We start from the raw sequence: 18,694 nt of genomic DNA, 5'->3' as shown, positions 1-18,694 counted from the left end.
AAGTGGGTGGTGGTAAACCAACAGAGAAGAGATATTTTAGTCTAAAAGCTGAGTATCGTCGGAGAGAGAGTGGGGGTTCTGAGCCTGCAGTGGAGAAACAAAGGTTTTTCTAGTAACTGGTAAAGGATGTACCACTCTCTCACATGCTCGCTTTCATTTCCTTTTCCCTTTAATCTATTTAAAAGAAGAAAAAAAACATGAACCGTGAGCAATATACCTTTGCAAAGAGTTTAACATGACAAAAAGTAATCATAGTTTTCGGGCACTGATGTTTTGCCCGCTTTTATGATAATGTCCATATTGATAATTTGGGATTAATTTGTTCTTTTTTTGTTGCTTCAGAATGAACCCTTCATATCGTTTTTTTATCGTATCATGCTGTATAGTTTTGTATCTTATCACCATCAGTTAAAGGGCTAAAACATTAATAGAAGAAATACAGGGAAATGTCGTGCATGTTATTGTTAGGTGACCTCCAGTTGCCATAGTAATTTGGCTGAGACCAAAGAAGGAATTCAGGCTACTGTTTTATCAAGAGTGGCAAACTATGTGTTAGGAGGAGGGTGGGATGGATGGCTAGGTGAATGGGTGTATGGAGGGATGAATGGATGGATGGATGGATGGCTAGGTGGATAGGTGGATGGAGGGATGGAGGGATGGAGGGATGGATAGATGGATGGGTCAACAAAACACTTAGGAACCTCACACAAGAAGTTTCCTCATTAAAAAACAATAGTCAGAGCTGTGTCTTCAATTTTGACAGTTTCACACTAACTGCTTGTTTATTATCAATATAGAACCATGACGATGAAGTTACTCTATCTTTAAGGAAGTTCCTGTTTTGACCCGATCTATGATCTTTATCTAGACCTGAGCAAGAAGGTTTTGTACTTAAATCTAACCAGAGAACACCAATGTTATACCTGACACTGGTATCTAAGGGTTGAGACAAAATGAAAGTGTTCTGGATAAAGACACTAGGCTCATAGCCTTCTTTACAGTACGACAGGTCTAATTCTTTAAACATGAGTCAAAATGCGTTGATGTGTTAAACACTGGCCTCCAGGAATGAGGCACTATGTGATGAGCTGTCAGGAATAATACTTCTGCTGTGCCAGCGAACAACAGAGCTCAGCAACAATCTGTACTGTATTGAGCAACTTGTGTGATTGATGAACAGTTTGCTGGAAACCACCACGACTGATTATTGGAGCGGAGTAAAGAAAACAAATGCCCTTTGAAGGTTATTAATGACGATGAGCATCTGTCTTCTGTTGGCAGACACATTAAGGTCGGCTGACTTCCACCTTCATTCCTATTAATATCAAGTTAATACCCAAGTATGACTTAATTCTAATTAAAGCCCGACAAAGACATTAGGTGATATGTTTGCTGGCAAATGGTTTGACAAGTGAACATGGCTGTGATTATTAAAGGTTCAGTGTGTAGAATTGAGGGACATCTAGTGGTGAAGTTGCATGTTGCAGCTGAATACCCCTCACCTCACCCTCCCCTTCCAAACATGACAGAGAACCTGTGGAAACCTTCAGTTGTCATAAAAACTCAAAAGGTGTATAGTTTGTCTAGTCTGGGCCACTGTAAAAAAACATGGCGGCCTCCGTGGAGAGCACCCGCTCCTGATGTTAATATAAAGGATTTAAATATAAACGGCCTATTCTTTGGTAAAGAACAAGCATTTAGATGAAACACAACAGTGAAAACATCTAGGATTCTTTTATATTAAATTTCTCCCAATAGATACGCTTCTCCTAGTAGTTTACTTATGTCGGGCATTCAGTGATAAAGTATCTGAATGGCAGGAATGTGACTGTGTGGGCTCGTATGCTCAAATACAGATACCAAACAAAACGTTCCCCTAGTTCTCATCTCCTTTTTTACCACTGATCTAAAACCTAAAAGACTCATGACAAAGAACAACATCAAACCTGAACGCTTCCCCACATTTAAACATTCATTATTGTTGATTTCAAGCCAAGAGAGTGGCCTCACAAAGAATTCAGCCTGCTTCTCTATATCTCTTTTTGTGTTACCATTTAGGCATCTACAGGCTTGTTCTACACAAAATGTCATTGTACTTGTACAGTGAAAATATAGGTCTCTTAAATCAACGTGACAAAGTGAAAACCTGTTTTTGCTTTTATCTCTAATTCACAAAAGTATCCTGACTGTTGTGGCTCTCCAATTTGTTATTAAAGAGCTTCAGTTACAACAAAATACTGAAGCTAGGTCTGAAGACTTTCCAGCGTTTCTGCATTTCGATATATCCATCTGTATTTTACTGTATTTATTTGCTTAATTCTCATTGTGTCCTTTTTCTGCCTCAAACCTGCTACTGTATTATGTCTAACTTATATTTATTCTTTTTAGCCCAGCATCGCATCAACAGCAAGTTCCATTGGCCAGTTTCAAAATTACCAGTCAGAAACCTTGAGGCGATTTTATGCTGACTTCCTTCACTGTTATTTTGTCCCTGGCACAACAGATCACATGGTTTTACACACTGAGTGGCCCTCAAAGCTGTTCCCATGGTGACTGTGACCACTGACCTCTGACCTCCCTGTGTAGGGTGAGTAACAGTGAGGAATCCCCTTTCAGTTTCACAATATCACAATGAAACAGCGCAACAGATACTAAAAAAAGATGATCTAAAAACCTGTCATCTCAGGTCAAAATATCCCTGAAAAAGAACTGCATGTCCCTGAGATGACTGGAGAGGAAGAGACAGGGATGCAACGATTTGGGAGAATGTTTTCCTGGCAGGCTGGGATTAGACAAGGTTCCATAAATATGTTGGGCAGCTCGGTCTGCTTTGTGCCCAGTGGTAAAAATAGGCCTCCCTCCCAAGGGAAGTGATGACGTCTGCAGCCTGCCTGCATCACCAGCCACAAGTCAGCATCATCCTCATACTGGAAGAGCCGGGCAGAGACAAAGTGTGGGGGGAGCATCTGTGATCACCATGGCAACACAAGCAGAGTGACGCAGGTGAAGGCAATAGAAAGGAAAAGAGGTAGCGATTGGCTGGCGAGCGCAATGTGTGTGTGTGTGAGGTAAAAATGTGTAGGCGGAAAAGAAGAGGAGGAGGACTCAATAACCTAGAACTGAGATGAGCCCCAACACCCTCTGCACAAGCATTCAGGCACAAACACACACACACACACACACACACACACAAACACACACACACATACAAAGTCCAAGCCTGTTAGCACGGTCAACAATTCAGCCTCGCAATGAGATGATATGATTTAGCACGCTCTCTGAGCACTGACTTCACAGGAAGAGGAAAATACTGTTATTTGTTCCTCCCTCACAAATGCCATCTTGGATTTTATGCATGCATTCATTCTGGGAGGAGAAAAAAGATTCCCCACATTCAAACCATCGCTGTGTTTCATGTCAGTGCCATTAAAATAAACCTTCGGGGCAATTCAGCTGCTTTGGCAAAGACTTAATGTTGAATTTAATTAAATTTTGAAGGTTATTCTGCCCTCTGGCCGTCGTCTTCACAACGGTTTCTCAGATGTTTCTCTCCTATATATGGTTTTTACAGCTTTCCTAATTTAATTTAATTTTACAGGATGATGATTGTTAGATTTGATCTTCTTATTAACATATTCAGAATGGGGTTTCAAAGCTACAATGAAAAAAATATCACAGAACAGAAAGGGAGAAGTTGACTCATCTTTTCATTGTGGGCATCATGTTGTAATTCCATCCTTTAAATGTAAATCCAGAATCTACTGAAATACTAGGTAAGATGAGCTGAACATCGTGTACTGGTCAAAATTTACTCCCAGTTAGACATATTGTTTTCATAAATAAGAAGATGAGCAGTCTATACAGAAAAGAAGTATAGTTTTTTGAGAAAAAATAAACACAGTGCCTCCAAGACACTTTACTTAACACCATAATCTGTGAGTCATACCTCAGAGGTGTTGACCTAAGACTACTGAAGCAGAGCAGGAGTAAAACCTCTTTATCAGGAGCAAAACAGTAATTTCAGCAACATGAGATCAGTTCAGACAAGCAGCAGCACAGAGGAGGAGGTGTGGGGGTGGGGGTGCGAGTAGTTAGGGGAAGATTAATGTTTTTGGTGACTCACTAGTGACACCTGTTGGAGAGACAGGGAGTAGCGGAGTCTGAAACGATGGGAGACAGGACAAAGGGAAAGAAGGTGGTTGCAAGGGTAAGTTGTTATTTTGTGTGGTCTCTTGTCCATTTTCCCTTAATATAAATGTATCTGTATCTCTCCATTCAAGGATTGTTTGATGCTTTTTTTATACTGCATACAAGTAATTGAGATACATTTCCCAAGTTAAGCTCTGATCTGATGTTACGATGTTTACCAAGAATAAATATTCAGACACTTGTAAACGATATCAAAGTTGAATCTTTAAACATAACAGTATTTAATTATAACTACCACTTTGTATTTTAGTGTATTTTTAAGCACCGGACATCCTATTAGCACTAGGTTTTACTGTGTTTCTTTATATTTGGTGTTTATCATCCACAGGTGTATGTTCTGTTTTCATGGGGATGGAGTTATGTGTTTTGTTTTTTCTTGTTGCGCTATGCTGTGAATGTTGGGGACACTGAGGCAAATTCCAAACAACTGAGATGTGTGGCACTTCAATATTTTTTTTAAATAAACACAACCGCTTTAACAAAAGTTGTTTTATTCTCATGTTTTCATGTAAATAACTTACAACATTGTCTTTTGATACAAAAATAAAATGATATCCAACTAACTTGACACATGTTGGACTCATCCACATCAGACTTAAGAACATGAGAAACTTATTTTTTTTTTGCATCAACACATGTTGCCTCTTAAATGCTTGAACAGAAGTGTTAATTTTCAGAGACGACTCCTGCCACTGCACGTCTACTCTTCACCTGCTGTGATCGGCAGCAAAACAAAAATGTTGCAAACAACATTACGTCACAAAACACAGAAATAAAGAGCAAGTTAACAGAGGAAAAAATCATGCAACAGAAGTTGGGGCTGTGCAGTTTCTTCACCAATCAAAACCACAACCGAGGAGACAAGTTGACAAGCAAACAAAAGCCAAAAAAATATATATAAACAGAAACCTTGTTCCAGTGTACCACCTGATGAACAAGTACTTTTTGAATATCTAAATGTCATTTGTGATACAAGCTTTAAATTTGTAATGATTCGTATTACAACAGAACAGTAAAGAAGCCTATAAGCTCTGACTGACACACCTGTATATTGTCATAAAAAAAGTCATACCATCTTGAAGATGCTAAAAACAAAAAATTCAGTGCAAATGCACAGTTTCTCTTAACTTCTCCCAGCATGATTTCTGCAGCGCTCAGTCCTGACAAACATCTCAGCTGTAGAAAGCACCAGAGGCGCATAGAAGGAGTAATGACTGAATAAGAGGGTACGCTGTTGATGGGGCCACGTTGTCCGTCAGTGCTGGTTCTTCATTCCCTGTGGTTTGCCTGCTTTCTTATCCTGCTGCGGTAGCTGTATCTGCTGCTGCTGGCCACGACCGGGGCCGCTCATTCCTCGGCCACGACCACCGAACAGACCTACACAGAGACACGAGGGGAGCAGAGGTTCACAAGAGTCTCTAAATTATGTGACAAATGTTGTTTTCCCCTTCCACAAAACTGTATCACTTCCAGTTTGCCAGATTATTAAAAAAGATGAAGCTGCAGAAGGCAGGTGCACTTAGAACACATAGGGCTGTAGGTTGACTACTCAGGAAATTGCTGCACCCCAAAAAAATATTTTTTGTATTTTACCGCCTGAACAAAATTAACAAACTATGTACCAATGTTGATGTTGTGACAGCAGGCACAAACAAATGCCGCTGCAGAAGTCTGAATTGCAGGAAGCATTTCCACTCACCTCGGCCAGCTCCTCCCCTTCCTTTGCCCTGCTGTTTGTTCTGCTGGGCACCTCCACGTCCGCGGCCCTTGGACACCACCTCCTCCTTCACCATGTCAATGATCTCGTCTGGGATTCGCAGATACTTGATGGTGCTTCCTCTGATGTAGCACTCAGGCATCCTCCAGAACTTATCTCCATCCTGTCAGAGGTTAGAAGTGTCAGCTAATCCTAATATCCCTTTTTAAAAACAAGCATTGTTTTACTTTTACTAACAAGTTTCGGTTTAAAACTTTTCAGACAGTAGAAGATCTTTGTGCTATCTTGTATTTTTTGGAATGTGTACTTATTTTCTTACCAATGTTTCACATTGACAGGCCAATGTTTGTCATTTACTGTAATTTTAACATGTTGGCAGTTAAACCACCATCATTTTTATTCAAAATAATCATGAGGGACTATTCATAAACACAGTCGATTATACTTGTCTGCATGCATGTATGTATGTATGTATTTACCCTTGAGGTGCAGATAACTTCTCTCAAGTTGATGTTCATCCAGTTGTCACAGCTGACCAGGTGACCGTTATACGTCTCCCCATTTTTCAGCTCCACCAGCTGAGCAGATAAGAAACAAACGAAATACAAATTTGTTATCATGTTTAACCTTTTAAAAACATTAACAATTCAACACAGTGTTTTTGCACAGCAGCAGGAGCTCGGTGTCCCCTCACCATAGGGTGGTTCTGGGCCGTCTTCAGCAGAGAGAGGGGAAGCTGCAAAATGACAGAAAAACATGTCATACAAAGGAATTAGGATAACAATTATTTGATATTAATAAACGTTAATATCAACATTTTGTCAGGCAGTCTTACCTGTGTTCAATCTATATTAATAACCCTAATATATTAGATCGATTGACACCTTCTAGACTAACCTATATATTAGTGACTATAACTTCTTTAAAATTCACAGAGCTCAGTTTCTTCACTATAAAATCACTTTAGGTGCCTTGACATGTGTAAATCCCTAATGTTACGTAATCTGTCCACTAAAGATGATTGACAGCAGTGGCGTTTCTACATAAGGTACAGATGGGGTGGGGGCACTGCCCCGCCAGATGGCGCTGGTGTGCAGAAAGCTAAATACTGCATATCTGAACTTTGTGGCAAAAATATATTTTATTTTATTTTATATGCAAAGAAGTGTGAATGTGTGTGTGAATAAACGAGACTCACAAGCATTATAGTCTTGTTTTGGAGTCATTTGATTCGTGTGTGTTTCTGTCTGTGTGTTTGCTTTGTGAAACGCTTCCCTCTTGCCGTCCATCTCTGGGCTTTGTGAAACGCTTTTCTCTCGCCGTACTTCTCTGCTGTGGGCACAACAGGGCAAGCGGCAGACCAGTACTATGGGAGCACCAATCAGCGTGAAGCACACAGGCCACTGTTAACATTGGAAGGTAGTGATTATGCAGATGGGCCCTACGACGTTTCCCAGCAAGCTACTCGACTCCAGCGTCAGCGTCACCCGGAAACAGGCTGACGCTCCGGTTCGGCGTCACCTGAGCTAACAGGCTACCTTGTCAGTGGACACCACCCGAGTCTGTGGAGAGGTTCACTCACATCGGATGAATAATACGTTTTGAAGTTCAGCTTGTTCTCCTGGCAGAGAGGCTAAATACGTGTGAGCTCCCGTTTCTGAGGTTTGTCAAGTTTAGTATTGTATTTATCTGTAAGTAGTGATTCAAAGGGACGTGTACCTGCACCACTAATAGCGATGCCCCCCGGGACCATTGCCTACGGAGTTATTGACCGACATGAAGCCACATGATCCGGGCTGCCCAGCAGAGAGAAGCGTTAGTTTATGAGGATGAGTGTGTTTGGAGAATGAGCTCCCCCACGTAAGTTATTTCACTCGCCAACTTCCTTTTTAAGTGATCGGTATTGGTGAGTCAAAGCTTGTTTTTTTTTAGCTGAAGGACATGTACAAAGTTTTGTTTAATAAATAATAAAAGTTATTCGAGCTAAGTTATTTGTCTAATCTTTTTACTTTGTTGCAATCATTTTACTTTAATGCGTAATTAGTATCATAGGCAACATCTTTGTGTTGTGCTGAGTGCTAAAGCATGTGAAATGTATTTGAAATAGGATTTCTGCTGCCTGCTGGCACTCAAAATGCAGCCCATAATATATCTTACTGGTCTATATAGGCCTACTGCTTATAAAAAATCAGCTACCTCTATTTTTGTGACGGTGACATGACGTCATACAAAATTGCCCCACCAGAAATTTCAGGCTAAAATCGCCACTGATTGACAGACATTTGATCGTTTAAAAGAATAACAGCTTGATTGAATTTGATACATTTAAGTTTGTCTGTTCAACGTGAATCATCTTTCTCCCAATTTAACAAAAGTTGCCACTAAAGTTCCTTCATATCAACCTCACACCGACTCATGTTATATTCAGGGGTTTGCTAATAAACGCAATGCCTGATGGTGGATGTAGTTTGTATTAATTGTGAGAGGTTATAACGCGCAGATCGGCTCTTCAGCACAAGCAGCTCGACGAAGGTGTTTTATGTGGCTTTGTGTTAAAAACAGCAAACACACACCGTGTCTCAGTTAGCCTCGGTAGCTAACTTCACTTAGCTTAGCGCAACGTGAACGGGCATCACTATGAGCCAGCGCTTCGGTAACACGAGTATATTACTGAAATCTAACACACAACAACGAACGTTTTGTGTAAACACCAGCGTTAGATACTCACCATTGTGATTTAATGTCTTTTTGATTTTGTGTCTTGGTCCTACACGGTTTCACGTCGTCTTGTTCTTCTTCGAGTCTCAATGAGCTTCCGGTGGGAAATAACCGAGCTATTATAAGATGCTGCCCTCTGTCGGCAGATGCACTCACGTACAGGTTCTCTTCACTGAGGTCGTTTCATACACAAGAACAATATTGAACATCCGATCTTTTGAAAACAGATAACAAACTAATGAATGGTTTGTTTGCTGGTGTTATATATTGATTCATTTTTAATTATTTTCTTTATTGCTGAATTGTTTTCAATATATTGTTTGGGACTATACATCATTGTTTGGGACTATGCAGCTGTATATAGCCCAAACGAAATATAAATATAAAAAACATGAATCTGTCTTGGTTAACGTCTGATAAATCAAATTTGCTGCATCAATTAATGTGATTTCTATCTATCTATCTATCTATCTATCTATCTATCTATCTATCTATCTATCTATCTATCTATCTATCTATCTATCTATCTATCTATCTATCTATCTATCTATCTATCTATCTATCTATCTATCTATCTATCTATCTATCTATCTATCTATCTATCTATCTATCTATCTATCTATCTATCTATCTATCTATCTATCTATATATCTGTCTGTCTGTCTGTCTGTCTGTCTGTCTGTCTGTCTGTCTGTCTGTCTGTCTGTCTGTCTGTCTGTCTGTCTGTCTGTCTGTCTGTCTGTCTGTCTGTCTGTCTGTCTGTCTGTCTGTCTGTCTGTCTGTCTGTCTGTCTGTCTGTCTGTCTGTCTGTCTGTCTGTCTGTCTGTCTGTCTGTCTGTCTGTCTGTCTGTCTGTCTGTCTGTCTGTCTGTCTGTCTGTCTGTCTGTCTGTCCGTCTGACTGTCTATGAATCTATCTATGAATCTATCTATCTATCTATGAATCTATCTATGAATCTATCTATGAATCTATGAATCTATCTATCTATCTATCTATCTATCTATCTATCTATCTATCTATCTATCTATCTATCTATCTATCTATCTATCTATCTATCTATCTATCTATCTATCTATCTGTCTGTCTGTCTGTCTGTCTATCTGTCTATCTGTCTATCTATCTATCTATCTATCTATCTATCTATCTATCTATCTATCTATCTATCTATCTATCTATCTATCTATCTATCTATCTATCTATCTATCTATCTATCTATCTATCTATCTATCTATCTGTCTGTCTGTCTGTCTGTCTGTCTGTCTGTCTGTCTGTCTGTCTGTCTGTCTGTCTGTCTGTCTGTCTGTCTGTCTGTCTGTCTGTCTGTCTATATATCTGTCTGTCTATCTATGAATCTATGAATCTATCTATCTGTCTGTCTGTCTGTCTGTCTGTCTGTCTGTCTGTCTGTCTGTCTGTCTGTCTGTCTGTCTGTCTGTCTGTCTGTCTGTCTGTCTGTCTGTCTGTCTGTCTGTCTGTCTGTCTGTCTGTCTGTCTGTCTGTCTGTCTGTCTGTCTGTCTGTCTGTCTGTCTGTCTGTCTGTCTGTCTGTCTATCTATGAGGGAGGCTTCTCCAGCCCAGCGTGTCATCATGCGTCACACCGCTGCCACGTCATCACGTCACGTCGCACGCAGCGTAAACACCGGCAGTGTGATGCCAGAAGAGGCGTCACTTGTACTTGTGTGTGTCTGTGTGTGTTTGTTGTCGAGTCTCTTTCGGTCCGTGGTTGGAACTAAAGATCTCCAGTGACCCGGAGGAGCAGCGGAGCCTCAGGCCGGGAGATGGACAACAGCAAGCGGACCGTGGTGGTCACAGGTCGGTGTCTCTTCTCGGTCGTGTCGGTTGTTGTCGGTCGTCGTCGTCTGTCGGCAGGTTGAGAAAAGTTGTGGAGTGACAGGAGCGTTAATGGCGTCAGTGTGTCGGTGCTCCAGCTGCTCTCTGCTGGGCAGCTCGTCGTGTGGACTCTCTCTCTCTCTGCTCCTCAGGGCTCACGTCTGTAGAAACTACTGACATGAGACCGGACATCATCCCTACTGTCTGTTGTCTATTTGAAAGGCCTCTGATGAAACAAGACAAAGTGAGAGAGGCTGAACTTACATGTGGAAAATCCCAAAACGTTCATTTAATTCATCAGCTGTTGTCTCTTCACGTCCATTCTTCTTCTGTGTAGATGAAATGAGTCATTTTAATTTAAATGCATTAGCTCATCAATACCAGAGCTTCTTTTAACAGCCTATCTAACTCATGTGTGCCTGGGACAATGTAACACTGTCAGGGCTTCATGTTTCCTGCTTTAGTCTGAATCAGTCCTTTAATAACTTTCTAACAAAGAAGAGAGTCTGAGTTTGACTTCTTTTGCTGCTTTTCATTATAAGTTTAATCTACTGTAACACAAACACTATTTGTTCTCAGCACCAGGTCTCTTCACAGACATGGTGTCCTTACAGACAATGTGGTTACAAGCTAATAACACCAATAACCAATGATTCTGTCCCAGTATTAATATCATACTGTCATGTTTTCTGTATGGATACTAATCGACCCTGTTTCCTATTTAAATTAACTTTGCATTTTAATATCCAAATCTGGACGTTGCTCTTGTCAAAAGCATCGTACCAAAGCTGTTTGAGTTTAGAAAATATAATTTGCTTCACTCTGTGTTATTGATGTAATGGGACTCACCTCCCATCTTAAGTGCTAAACTACCTTAAACGACTATTGCGCAGGGTAATAAAACAATATCAACTATTAATTGCAATGTAATCTTCATCAATACCACTGTGTGTTTTGCTCTATATCAAGTTTTCAAGAAGAGTTTTAAACCACAACCTTCACTCAGGAGTTAAAAAACAGTCTTTAAACAAAATACTAGTGACTGATGTAAAATTCTTTATAATGATATAATTTTTGGCCCTATCCTCCCGGCCCTGGACACGACTCTCTCCATCAGTTAATGTGGGCGGAGTTAGCAGAACGGTGACCTGGTGTTTTCAGACACAAAGGGGTGCGGAGGCCGGCGGACCCAGCTGATCGAAGATGTGCAGATTGCCTGGGAACCGCAGCTTCACAATAGCTGGCCGGCTGGCAGCTGCCGGCCCCTCTCTCCGCTCCTTTTCAGCCGCCTGTCAGACAGACCGATCCCCCCCCCCCCCCACACCTCTCCACCCAACCCCTGGGGACCCACTGACCCTCGGAAAGGTGGTGGAGGGGGATCAGTTATAGATCCCTGTATAAACAAGCCTGAGTGAATATCGGCTGCTGCTGCATTTCTTTTATTGTACAGGTCACTTGGTGCGGGGGGGAGATTTTTAGTGATTGATTTTACAGCAAATCTCATGCAGCAGTGTCTCAGTCTTTAATATAGAAATTAAGTACAAAAGATGTTTTATTTTTGGCGAAAAATCTACAATATTGGCACTTTTGCTAGAAAAAAACTTAAGATATAAGATATACAGCTTTTTATTACAATTGCTTCATTCAGCAAAGCTTTAACTTCGTCCTGTAGTCCAACCAAAACATTTAAAAGTCCCAAACAAGTCAAGAGATCTTATTCAGGATATAATAGTGGAAAAGGTCGGATCATCTTATTTCATATTCATACACAAAACTGCTAGAATTGCTTGTTTGAAGGTTCACTGTATTCACATAGGCTTTTTCTTCAGCATTGTTCTATTTGTATTTGCGATCAAATGTATTTCAATAAGAAAGATATTTCGTGAAATCACTGGTCATTTTCCTACTTTTGTAAAAACCAAACTGATTCCAAAGCTTCATAATTAGAGACATGGTGTAAGAGATATGTGTCATCAACAGCAGAGCATGGAAGCATCTCAGAAACGAAATAACTCTCATGTTTTGCAGGTTTCGGGCCTTTTGGCGAGCACACGGTCAACGCCAGCTGGGTCGCAGTGCAGGTATGTTTCACCCCTCTATAGCTGTCTGTTAAATTACATATAACTTTCACCTAAATGATATGACTAAGCCCTTAGATGAATATATCTTAACTTTTGAATTTGCAGTTGATTTTGTTTGTTATTCACATTATTCATTACACTGAGGAAAACGAATCTTCTCCAAAATGTGTTATGATAAAATTATAAAAGCTCATGGTGTCTGTCATGTTATTATTAGCCAGATGTGTTCCTGTTTGTTTGACAGTTTTATGATGCTCTGATAGTTGCCGGCTTCACACATGTGCCGCAGAGTGTCCCAGAGGTTCCCTGTGTCCTGCTGGCCAACCTGCATGTGGGGGATGATGGTGGTTGTCAGGGTGTCTAGACGGACTTGATAAGGATATTAAAGGCAAACAAAAGGCCGCTTTGAGGCGGGGTCACAGACGTGGTCAGAAAAGCCCTTTTCAATACAAGTGGGGGTCAGTGTCCAGAGCAATTTGTCCTGCAGGGAGATTGGGGGAGGTGTTGGTCGACTGGCTGTGAATCAGATACACATTTGTCATACTTATGATATGTGTGACTGCATCTTTTATTTCTTGCTTGATTATGAAAGTGGCCGAGTATTGCAGTTAATTTATTTCTGCTTATTTTATTTTTTGAGTTTCAGAATATACCATCAATTTCCCAGAAACACATAGATCACCATTATCAGTTCTAAATCGTTTTTGTAAATACTTTTTATTTTTTTATTTATACTGTACAATTTGCTTTAAGAGGCAAAGGTATCGACGTAATTTGTGGAAGTATGGCGCCAGTGGGAAATGAGAGAACAGATTAATGAGGCAATAAGCTGAGTAGAGGTTTCTTCCACTATGGAAATAAAGTACAAAGCCGTTAAAACTCTAATGACACTCGATTGTAATCTCAACCTGATTAGTTTTAGCTTCTTTCTGTGTCAGGCTCATCCTAATGGGGCAACGAGTAAAGACTGCTCTTGCTAATCTTCAAAAATTAATATCTTTTGCAATTTGTAGAAATAATTTACTGCATTTCCTTAACGTTTACCATAAATTTAAAGACCTCAATAGTTTTTCGTTATTGCCACTGATGTCTATGAAGACTGCACGATGCTGTTTCGGGCTCACACAGTTAGTTAGTGGACCTTTTGAGTTGAGATGATTTTGAAGCACGCTAACATTTTATTTCAATGCTTGAATAATATATTATTACATCTGAAGCTTTCAAACACTTTGATAGTAAGAAGTTTTCCATGTCACATAGAACTGCACTCTCCAATGACACCTGAGAACAACACTGAGAAATATGTTGTTGTGGTTGAACGCTTGGAGGACAACCCTTATCCAAAGAAAATTTAGTACAAATGTTTCAACTTTATTCTTTTTTCTTCACCCTGTCAGGAACTGAAGAAGCTGGGACTGGGCAGCGAAGTGGACCTGCATGTGTACGAGGTTCCAGTAGAGTACCAGACAGTCCAGAGTCTGGTTCCTTCATTATGGAAGCAGTATCATCCGCTGGTGAGAGGAGAACGTGGTGTGACCTGTACACATTGTTCTTTGTGATAATTGGATCTGACAGACCCAGAGAACAGTCTGATCATAAGAAATACAAGGCACAAATGCTGAACTAAATTTAATTATATACAATTATCAAATTATGCAACTTATTACTGGCTTGAGTGTATTCTTATCTACATGGGCGTTAACATTTACAAAGATTGTACTTGGGTTTCACCTTGTGTTCAGATACATTTTGTGTTGAATAAATTTGGCTATTTCTGGTTCTGTTGAAATAGCCACAGATCATTTTTGGGACCCGAGAACATCTTCGGTGAATTTACTGTAAATAATTTGTATTATGGGACATTATTTCAGTAATTCTGACTTTGTGAATTTGATTGGATTCTTTGCCAGTTGGTCGTTCATGTTGGAGTCTCCGGAATGGCCACCACTGTCACCCTGGAGAAGTGCGGCCGAAATAGTGGCTATAAGGGTCTGGACAACAGCAGCTTCTGTCCTGACTCACAGTGCTGCATTGTGGGAGGCCCAGACTGCATCGACTCAGTTATTGACATGGAATCTGTCTGTAAGAGAGTGACTGCCTCGGGGCTCGGAGTAGCTGTGACTGTCTCCAAAGACGCTGGGAGGTAATTCCATTTCTCCAGTTAGAATCAGCCGATTGTTTTCGCCTGTCACCTCTGGACCTCATGCAGGGATAGAGGCTGGTTCATGTGTTCAGCATCACTCTGTTAAACACATGATTCAGCCAGACAAGTGCACTCAGTTTGACATAATGACAGACAGCTTAGGTAAAAGCTTGGGTAACAGTGTATTGAGTAAAAGGAGGATGTACCATTGCTTATAAGGAACTCAATACACCATACATTTTTATCCATACATTTAATTATTCTATAAAAAAAATTTTTAGCCACTCTTGAAATACTTTAGTTTATTGATGAATATGAACATCTTTACAATGCAGAGACTTGTAATGTTTTTTGCAAGACATTAAACATGATTTTTTGTGTGTCCACCTCGGTGTCATGTTTACATCACCACACACTTTATAGCTGTTTTGAGGGTCAGATTTTTCACAGAGAGGGAATAACATGCACACGGACATGTTCTAATGCACCCACATGGGTAAATAAAACAAAAACAGAGATGCTATGATGATCACTTCATTCTTTGCGCAGGACGCCATTTTTCCACTCTGTGGTGAATAGTATTTGGCAGCTTTATTAATGTTTAGAATCTTTAATACATAACCTTTAAAATTATAATCGTGAGCGGGATGTTCTGCAGTCAAATACTTGGTGCACTCTGGTGGAGAAACTGTGTAATGGCAGCACTTTTTACAGAATAGGAACACATAACAAGAACTCAACCTGTATTTTATTGAACCATATGGATTTGACTAATATAGTGACACTGATTCATCTATCAATCAATCAATTAGACTTTATTTGTATAGCAAATGGCTTATTGTACACTGCAGTATGAGGTTCATCTATGGTAGGTATGAAGAAACTTGTAGTCACTTACAGTGATGCCATAAACAGTGATTTTATAAATATAATGATTTTATATATGTTTGTCACAATTGGTGATCATATGAATACAAGTAGCGACGGACCTTTCATTCCCTTAACGCCCTGTTTCCCTCTCTGACAGATATCTCTGTGACTTCACCTACTACACGTCTTTGTACCTGAGTCACGGCCGCTCTGCTTTCATCCACGTGCCTCCTCTTGGAAAGCCTTACAGTGGTGAAGACCTGGGTCGTGCACTGAAGGCCATCGTCCAAGAGATCCTTGAGCTTCGTGACCAGGCGGAGGAGAAGCTCCACTGCCAGCATCACTTCCACTAAGTGACCTCCAGATGCCAACCATCCTCTCTCCAGCACTCGCCACACAAGAGAAATTGCACTTAACCACAAGTAGCCAAACGTCCTCCTTTTTAAAATCTTTGTCTGTATTTGGACAAAATGAAAATATCAGCATATAGAACTTTTTCAGTGTTTGCTTCTCTTTGTTTTAGGTTTTTGCTTGTTGTTTTTGCTAAGCCTGATCATTTGTTGCGTATAAATGTCTCCCGATGGCGAGAAGATAAAATGGGAGTTTGAAGACAACCCTTAGTCACACTGAAACGTAAGCCTTTCTGCCACTTCCAAGGAATATGAAACATTTTGACTTTGACATTTTGATCATGGGAATTACTGTAGGACCACGAAGAAAACCCCGCAGCTAAGTGCTACTCCTTTTTGTTCATATGCAGTTCAAATAGTTCTAGACGGTGTGTAATGTGGCAAATATGGCAACCTTTACCCCAAAAGTGACTACTACTATTGCACCTTATAGGGTTAGGGTTATTGAATTGGTTATAGAAGTCACATTTGGGGTAACTGCTATATCCTCTTTATACAATTAGATTTTCTTCATCCTTAGATTTTGAGTTTCCATCTGTCACAATATGTTTCAGTCCACAGATCTTAACACCTGGATGTCTCTAAATGGTAAATGACCATGATAAATTATGTAGAGATGTTCAGCATTAAGCTGTAATCTTATTTCAATTCCCTTCAGATACTTTTCCAGTTGCTCTATAGCCTAATTGTGCTGTTTTCACATTTTATGTTGAGTTGTTTCTTGAGTGCTTTTTCTTTATAAGAAGTTGTAAATTTGCCTTCTTTTACAAAGGTTATTTTAATCAGGGAACGGGTTGGTTCCAGCTCATCTTCCCCCAGGTTTTTGGCCCAATTCTGAGGAAATTCATGTTGTGGTTTTGCCAAAATTCTGTTAGAGTTACAGAATTAGAGAATTGGGCCTGGACATTTATTTCTGTAGCACTTTCTTTATCCACTTGTACTTATTCTGGAATTTGAACTGCATTTTTCAAAGAATTTGCATGTTTTATTTTATTTTCAGTCACTTTATTACGACATATGTAGCTTTCCAGATATTCACACACATCCATCCCATGTTTAACCTCCCCTCCCATTGATTATCATGCATGTGTGGTATGCTTTATAGGTGGCTTATGCTTTACTTTCCTGAGCTTTGGTTTGTTCAACCTGCAGCAAATTCTTTCATCATGTCTGTGATGGTGCCACACTCCAGGTGTCAAGTTTCTCTTTTTAATATTTGTCTGTTTCACTGTGTTCACGAGCATTTTCCTGACGGCTGAGCGGTCGCTCAGTACCTCCCACAACACCAAGCACAGCTTCCGTTTTATATGTTTCAGTAGTAAATGTAGCATTGAACGTTGTATATGCGGCTGCACCCCCCAGTGTATCACCAACACTATCTCCCTGTTTAATACAAAGATGTAGTGTGTATATATATATATATATATAAACTGCCATACCTAGTTTTGAGAAACTAGCATCATCTTACATTGAACTGAACAAGATTGAACTTCATCTCAGACTTTGATTTCTCATCTCAGCCTTTGGCATTTACCTCCTCCTGTCTTGTTGATGTGGTTTAAAACTCTCCTGGAAATATTGCAAATTTTTTAAATGAGTTTGCAGGTGCTAGTATTTTACTGTGTGGCTTTACAAGTGCTGAGATGTGAAAGAGTTGTGGAGGAGCTCCCCCTAAAAAATGTGTCCGCTCTCAAATGTGAAAGCCTCGAGTTTACGTACGAGGTGACATCTGACCCTGACTCTTTCCTGTGCCTTGCTGTTGTTTATGTGTGTTATGAGGCCTTAAAAATGCTCAGCGGGTCAGTTCAAAGATATATTACTGATTCTGTCCAGTCAGATGTGTGGCTACCTCAAGAATACTTTTTATCTCTGTGCGTGCTCTGTTGTATAACATAACGGCTCTGTGAAATATTGTGAGTTCCTGTGTTTGGGGAGTTTCCTCTGCCTCTGACATTAACATAGCACAATAAGTAATTCTGGCTTTGTAAAAGAAAAAGCTTTGAGGTAAAGAATTAAAGGATCATAAATATTGTTTGTGTCCAGTACTTCAACTTTGTTTGTTTTGTATTTTTCCACCAGTGGTTTTTATGAAAAACAATGTCTTGTCAAATGTACAAACACACAGTTGTATTAAAGGTGCCAATCAAAGATCATAGTTATGACTTAGAAGCACAGCTCTGTCTTTAATAATCGGCCTGATTTCTGCACAGATATGGTTTAAGTCTCCGCACAAGTTTTTTTTTTTTTTTTTACTCAACAACCATTTTGTTTCAGAATACAGAAGTAAACATACTGCTTTTCTACAGATATGTTTACATCACTTTGTTTAATCAACAATCCATTATTTTTTGGGACCTGTGATGTGTTTGGCTTTGGCAGAGAGTGGCTCATAAAATTAGGTGCATACGTTTTTTTTTTACACATTTATTTATGCATTTCATTATTTTTTCCTCCCATAGGTAAAACATAGCTCAACATGTGCATAGTTTGTATATTTTGAATATGTAGTCATACATGTACATCGAACGGTAGCCACACCATAGCTATTTTATTCTGAACGGGACAGTGATCTAACTACAAAATGAACAAGCTACCTTCACAAATCTAGAAATGATTGAATCGCACATGAATACAAAATACATCAGAACGTGAAGCTCGGTTGGGAATATTATGATCTGTCAATTTGAAGACTTTCACCGAACGGTTCGCTCCTAAAT

General features: G+C 39.9%; 2 protein-coding genes across 2 annotated transcripts; one reads left to right on the top strand and one right to left on the bottom strand.

Moving 5' to 3' along the window:
* Positions 1 to 4,683: 4,683 nt before the first annotated feature.
* On the bottom strand, positions 4,684 to 8,733 carry lsm4 (LSM4 homolog, U6 small nuclear RNA and mRNA degradation associated). Its single transcript, XM_061077890.1, has 5 exons — positions 8,655 to 8,733; positions 6,621 to 6,662; positions 6,406 to 6,504; positions 5,909 to 6,089; positions 4,684 to 5,586 (listed from the first exon to the last, which is right to left on the bottom strand). The coding sequence occupies exons 1-5, from the start codon at positions 8,655 to 8,657 to the stop codon at positions 5,465 to 5,467; spliced, it is 447 nt and encodes a 148-aa protein (XP_060933873.1). The 5' UTR covers positions 8,658 to 8,733; the 3' UTR covers positions 4,684 to 5,464.
* Positions 8,734 to 10,323: 1,590 nt separating this feature from the next.
* Positions 10,324 to 18,132, top strand: pgpep1 (pyroglutamyl-peptidase I). Its single transcript, XM_061077987.1, has 5 exons — positions 10,324 to 10,455; positions 12,502 to 12,554; positions 13,952 to 14,068; positions 14,465 to 14,697; positions 15,725 to 18,132. The coding sequence occupies exons 1-5, from the start codon at positions 10,422 to 10,424 to the stop codon at positions 15,918 to 15,920; spliced, it is 633 nt and encodes a 210-aa protein (XP_060933970.1). The 5' UTR covers positions 10,324 to 10,421; the 3' UTR covers positions 15,921 to 18,132.
* The last annotated feature ends 562 nt before the right edge of the window (positions 18,133 to 18,694 follow it).

This window comes from Limanda limanda, chromosome 9 (assembly GCF_963576545.1).
Source record: "Limanda limanda chromosome 9, fLimLim1.1, whole genome shotgun sequence".
Taxonomy (NCBI): Eukaryota; Metazoa; Chordata; class Actinopteri; order Pleuronectiformes; family Pleuronectidae; genus Limanda; species Limanda limanda.
The sequence above is the reverse complement of the archived record's forward strand: the minus strand, read 5'-3'. Positions and strand labels throughout refer to the sequence as shown.